The sequence below is a fragment of the Lampetra planeri genome, unplaced genomic scaffold, assembly GCF_965212315.1.
Source record: "Lampetra planeri unplaced genomic scaffold, kcLamPlan1.2.h2 scaffold_1139, whole genome shotgun sequence".
Classification (NCBI taxonomy): Eukaryota; Metazoa; Chordata; class Hyperoartia; order Petromyzontiformes; family Petromyzontidae; genus Lampetra; species Lampetra planeri.
In genome coordinates this window covers 24,042-30,041 of record NW_027613850.1, presented here as the reverse complement: position 1 = coordinate 30,041, position 6,000 = coordinate 24,042, and the positions used below count along the sequence as shown (strand labels likewise).

Sequence of the window (6,000 nt, the reverse complement as noted above, 5' to 3'; positions counted from 1 at the left end):
CTTGTTGAACAAATTCTTATAAAAACACAAATTTCATACAGTTTTACAGCATGCTGGTTATTTCAAATGTTTATTGAAGAACTCTAGTCACTCTCTAGTGGACAGGTTTCCCAAAGGATACACTAAAATCACAAAAAATTACTTGAACATGTACGTAGTTTGATTGAAAAACTTAAATTACACATTTCGTATTTAGAAGAAAAGCAACCAAGAAATGCTTTGACTCTGCCTAAAAGGAAATATGGATCTATACTACAACCAGCCAACAGGAGGCGATCCCTCGAATTCCCTCATAGTAAACCATGTATAAAAGCACTTCCCGTATGGCCAGTTGTGTGTCATGTGAGTGTACAGTGTGACCAGATGAAGATGAAGTCTTGTGGTGTTGTTGTGGTGTAATGAACTCTACTGACAACCACCAATCTCTGTGAACGTGCCTTTCAATGTTTCAATGCCTAATTCAATTATAAATAAATAAAATTAAAATTAAATAAAGGTCTTTTCACATTGAGTCACTGTGTTTTTCAGGCAAGAGACTGATCGAAATAATTGTTTTCCCTTAAGCTCTTTTCAGCCTGTTTGTTGGGTCTGTCTCACTTCTGTGTTGTGGATGTTTGCTGAGTCACCCCGTTGCTTGTGTGTTTACAGACGTGCCAAACTACGACTGTACTTGGAGCAGTTGAAGAAGCTGGTGCCTTTGGGTCCAGACAGCACGAGGCACACCACACTGAGCTTGCTGAAAAGGGCCAAGATGCACATTAAGGTATGAAGGAAAAGAAAGAAGAGGCTTGTGGTCGCAGCATTTCTTTCTGAACCATAAATTACGAGTCAATAGCTTCAATTCATTCATAGATTATTACCTCTGCCAAGAAGTTATGTCTGTCTGTCTGTCTGTTTGTCATAACTCAAAAGTCATGAATGGATTTTAATGACATTTTCATGAAATGCTGATAATGGGACCAGGACCAGATGATTAAATGTTGGTAGTGTTCTAGAACCATCTGGATCCAGGAATCTGTTGAAGGATTCTTACTCTTGTGAGATACAGACAACCTTGGGCATCCACAATAGCAGCAGTGGACTGTCTCTGTGGGCCAGTGGTTAGTGTGTCTGTCTGTTAACCCAAAGGCTGAGGTTTTGACAAACTAAAAAGAAAATGAAAAACAAAAAGAAAAATATAACAGAGCTCAGAGTGGATGATTTGTGTAATAAGTTTGCCAATGATTTTTTAAAAATAATATTTAACTATGAGTGACAAAGGCTTGTTTTGATGAAGTAGAAAAAAAATGAACATTAATATGACCCACGCAGACACGGGGAGAGCATGCAAACTCCACACAGAAAGATCCCAAGCGAACCCAGGACCTCCTTGCTATGGGGTGACAGTGCTAACCACTGCTCCACCGTGTGTCACATAAATTATTTCTGTTTATAAGCAATTTTAGCTTGAAAAACAAAGGAAAAATGAATTCACATACTTGCAGTGAAATGGTTCAATCTGTCCCTTTACGTCTTCATGACAACCAAAGTCTGCTTTACTTGTGAACTCAATGGTGTGCTGTGTTTTAATACATTTCAAAATCCTCATCAGAAAGAAAATGGTTCAATGAAGTGAAATATAAGGTGCAGTAGATCTGTTCAACAATGTTCTCAGCTCAAACAATCCAAACGTACAAGACTTTTAGAAAGTGACTGTTAGTGTGAATGAGGAACACAGGGTCAGTGCTCGTAGCATATGGTTCTATTCTTAACAGCGCTATGCAGAGGGTGAACTGCAGATGTAAGGACACGCTGCACTGATCTCACTGTTGACTTGCAGAAGTGCAGTGTGGTTGATGGAAAATCCAGACACAGCTAGTTTTAACCCTTCATTTCCTGTTTATCATACATGTTCTGTCTTGTCAACAAGATAAAACAAACTGACTCATCATGTGTCTCGTCAGTGTGTGTCCTGTGGTCATGTGTTGCTTCACCTTGACTCAAACCCAAATGGAGATAAACCTACTACAAAAGCATAAACATAGTTCCTTTAAATTCTCAAGACTTCATTGTTGATAGAAAACAAAACTGATATGATACGTTTTCAGTTTCATTCAGTCATCAGTGCCAGTAGATACTTTTGTTTGTTCTTTATTTTACTTTGACTGAAAATGAGTGGATCTTGTTTCTACAGGATCTCAAACAAGATCAGCTTAATTTTGTGCTGACTTTTCCATGGTACAAACCTGGAAGTGCTGCTCTGAGAGCTTGGAAAGTCACGTGATGCAAACAGTCCAGCCACATTTGTTGCCATCTGCGGATTCCGTGTTTACTATGACACATAGTTAGAGAGAAGTGCACGCCAGTCTCTGCCGTAGCCTACATCAGAGGTGACCCTGCGATATGGGTATGCCGAAATTTTGCCTGAGTAACCTGTAACAATCGATGATGAGGTGATGCAAAAGAAGTGATATTTTGGTCCAGCAGACGTTATTCAGTGTCATTCCTGTGTTATGTGTGCAGAAGCTGGAAGAGCAGGACAAGAAGGCGTTAAACATGAAGGAGCAGCTGCAAAGAGAGCACCGCTACCTCAAACGTCGCCTGGAGCAGCTTTCTGTGTCCGGATCTGTGGAGCGTGTACGCACTGACAGCATGGGCTCCACCATCTCCACCGACTCCGAGCAAGGTACTTTGACCTCAAAAAGGAGGGTGAGATGTGCGGGAGCAAAGACGGCTGTGCTGCGGCTCCGCTCTGTTCCTGACATGTTCTCTCAGAGGTTGCACCAGAAACGCTTTAGAAACGTTTTTAGAAATGCGCTGCGACGCAGCCACTTCCAGTGTCAGGGTGACACGTTGGCTGCACAGTGCTGTCTGTTGTTTGACGTGACGATACATCAAATCGACCTCACCAACGATCAATACTGACCTCATTTAGGCTCACGCTTGTCACAACATGCACACTGTATATCCTGAAGTCGGTGTGGATGTATGTGTTTCCAAATACATCAACACCATCAGCGTGTCACATGCACTCTGGCGGTGCACTGATCTGTGGACCACCAGTTGAAAGCCCCTCTGTGTTTGCAGGTGATTCTCCAGGGTCACGGGGTTAAGACCTCACACTCCAGATAAAGAAGTCTGGCTCTCCTGTTAAGCTACTGACAGCGGGGGCGATTTCACGCTGGTGTGATCCTCTGCCTTCTGATTTAGGTCGTAATAGCTGTAACAGCGGAGATGACCTACGAAATGGAACACGATGAAATACTTGTTTTTCTCCAAGCTTATTAATAATGGAATCGAGATTTGAATCTCTTGTTTGACCGCAGTCAACGGTGAAATAATACAAAATTAAAAAAAAGATAGAAAAACATTGCAAAAGTGCTATGTTTTTTGTTTTCTTTTTTATATATGTACACGTACAGTGTATACACACAAATACCTTTTAATATTGTCGTACCTCCACAGTACAATGACAATGAAAGTCTATTCTATTGTATACCTCCAAAGATTTTGTAAAATATTCAAGAGCATGTGGATTTCTGATGTCAAGTGAAGGATATCTAGCTATCGTGCTATTGTGCTACAGAAGTAAGCAAACTAACCCGCTAGCGCCAGTCTACCTCATCTTGTAATACCACTGTTTACCTCTGGGGGCAATAGTGACACTGCCTTCACTCCAGCAGGAGAGGATGAAGATGTGGTCCAAGTCAAACAACTCAAACAAAGACATTTGAACACAATAACAAAAAATAACTGTATGTCCTCTTCTTTTGTGTGTGTAGAGGTGGACATTGAGGGTATGGAGTTCACCCCTGGCGAGGCTGACAGCGTTGACAGCATCAGCGATGGTGAGGAGGAGGAGGACCACTACAGCCTCCAGAGCAGCTCCAGCGACACCAGCTACACGGCCACACATTCCCACAGACTGCAACCACACCACTGCTAGACTCGTGGGCCATCGGCTGACCCAGCTCCTTCCCCCGGGCTCTCCCCCCTCCCCGATCCTCCCTGCGCCACTGACCTCACCTCACCCTACTGTATCCTGCCTGAACCTCCTGACACACCCTGCCCTCCCAGCCCCATACGTAGTGTTGCTTGCAGGCTCAGAGAGAGCAGAGTAGGGTTTCTTGTTTTCATTTAAGGGACTTCTGTGGTGTGACGGACAGCTTTGACTTGTTAATCAGGAATCTGGGAGTGTGTGTGCGGTGCGTGCGTGTGTGGTGTGCGTGCGTGCGTGCGTTTAAGTGACAGGCCGGGGAGTTCAGGAGATGTCAAAAACAAAATGAAAGCTGCGTTGTGACTCATGGCGATTTGTGGTTTGTGGTGTAAAAGGTAAACCTCCTGTTTGTCCTGCAAAACATAAACCGCCACAGCTCCGGTCACCCAGTCTCAACGCGGTGAAGAGGAAGCTGCCAAAGCTGAAAGCAGTACAACACTTAGAGTTCCATGAGAAGATCCCAAAGTTCATATGAAAGCAGTTTGACATGGTGCTTTCCAGGTACTGAGCAGACTTTCACATCACCTCCCCATAAAAGAATTTTAAATTGAAGGGGAGGGAGGTCCGTTCCAGACAGACCGTTCCGTGCCAACATGTCCGAGTAGATCTCACATGTCCCTCTGCTGGGTGTCGACATCACAATGTTTTTGTTTTCTTTTCCTTGTGCGTCACAAACCCATCCAGGCAGACGTGTGGGGTCTACATGGGACCCGTTAGCTCAGTGTTCAGCTGAGCTAAATGCTGTAAGGGTCAGAGTAGTATTGGGTCTCTCATCTAATTCCAGAGGGAATATTCTTTCATCAAACTTGCAATCACTGACGGCCTACGTGACGAGTCCAATCTAAAATAAGATGCGGTTGGCTGAGAAGAAGCGAACCACTACTCCACCTACTGACCACTACACTCCACCACCGTATGGTGTGGATGGACTGTCAGACAGACCCCCCCCCACACACACACACACACACACACACACACACACAACTCTGTTCGGTGAAGATTGATCCAGCATGTTTCCCTCTCAGTAGCAAACTGATGTAGCAGTAAACACGACGGGGGACGTACCTCCTCCGAGTGTTTCAACGACTCTGATGGACCACAAGGTGTTATTATGGGAGACTTTTTCTTTTAGCATGAAGACGTCAGTCGGTAGTTTAAAAGAGACAACCTTTTGCAGTATTGGTTTGATTTATTTGCGTCCATCTATCCACCATTCCTCTACAGCTCGGTTACTTTTTCACGTAGTGTCCACCTGTGTCTGTGCGTGCGTGCGTGTATGTGTGCGTGTATGGATTTTTCCGACCTGACTAACGAGCCAAAGTCTCAAATGTGCAAATATATATATATATATATGTATGAGAAAAACAGGCGAGCTCTAAAGATTTGTCTTGTGGAGGCATTCGTTGTTGGACTAATCCCGTTCAGTTTGTAATTTTCCGTCTTTTTCCTCAAACCTCTCGTAGACAAAATCATCATTGTTTAGCGTGTTTGTGAGGATTTGTTCCATACTCACTGTTGACGAAGGAGGCACTTCTGCTGCTCTCTGACTTTCTAATAATCATCAAGCCTCACTTTTCTTTAGAGCTTTGGCGTCCCAACACAAAAAAAATTAAAAACAAAAAATCGTACAAAGAATCTACCTGTCACTAAAAGTTATATTAGCCAGTGTAGTCTATATTTCTTGTATTAAAGTTTGTATTATATTTTCCTAAATGTTCTCTTGTATTGAAAATAATAAAAAGAGTGAGTATATCTATCTATATCTATAAATAAATAAAATATATATATATATATATGAGAGACAGACAGGAAGCCAGGTGTGTTGATGGGAGAGTGGGGGCAGGGGAGCTCATACACTGGCCCCTCTCCCTTGGGTGACTCTCCTGCTGTCATTCTGTGCCTTGGTGAGCCTTTGACCTTCCTCCTCTTCCCACCTCCTCACCCCTCCCTACTCAGGTCGTCACCCCTCGGACACAGTCCCTCCTCTTCATCCCTCCCTGTCCTCCTTCAGCGGGGCTGAAATC

General features: G+C 43.5%; 1 protein-coding gene across 1 annotated transcript; it reads left to right on the top strand.

Moving 5' to 3' along the window:
• Positions 1 to 648: 648 nt before the first annotated feature.
• LOC144738720 (max dimerization protein 4-like) lies at positions 649 to 3,925 on the top strand (the record flags this gene model as incomplete). The annotated part of the gene is made up of 3 exons (XM_078621713.1): positions 649 to 763; positions 2,503 to 2,665; positions 3,762 to 3,925. Coding segments are annotated over 3 exons (442 nt in total), but the record flags the coding sequence as incomplete, so codon positions are not given.
• Positions 3,926 to 6,000: the final 2,075 nt, after the last annotated feature.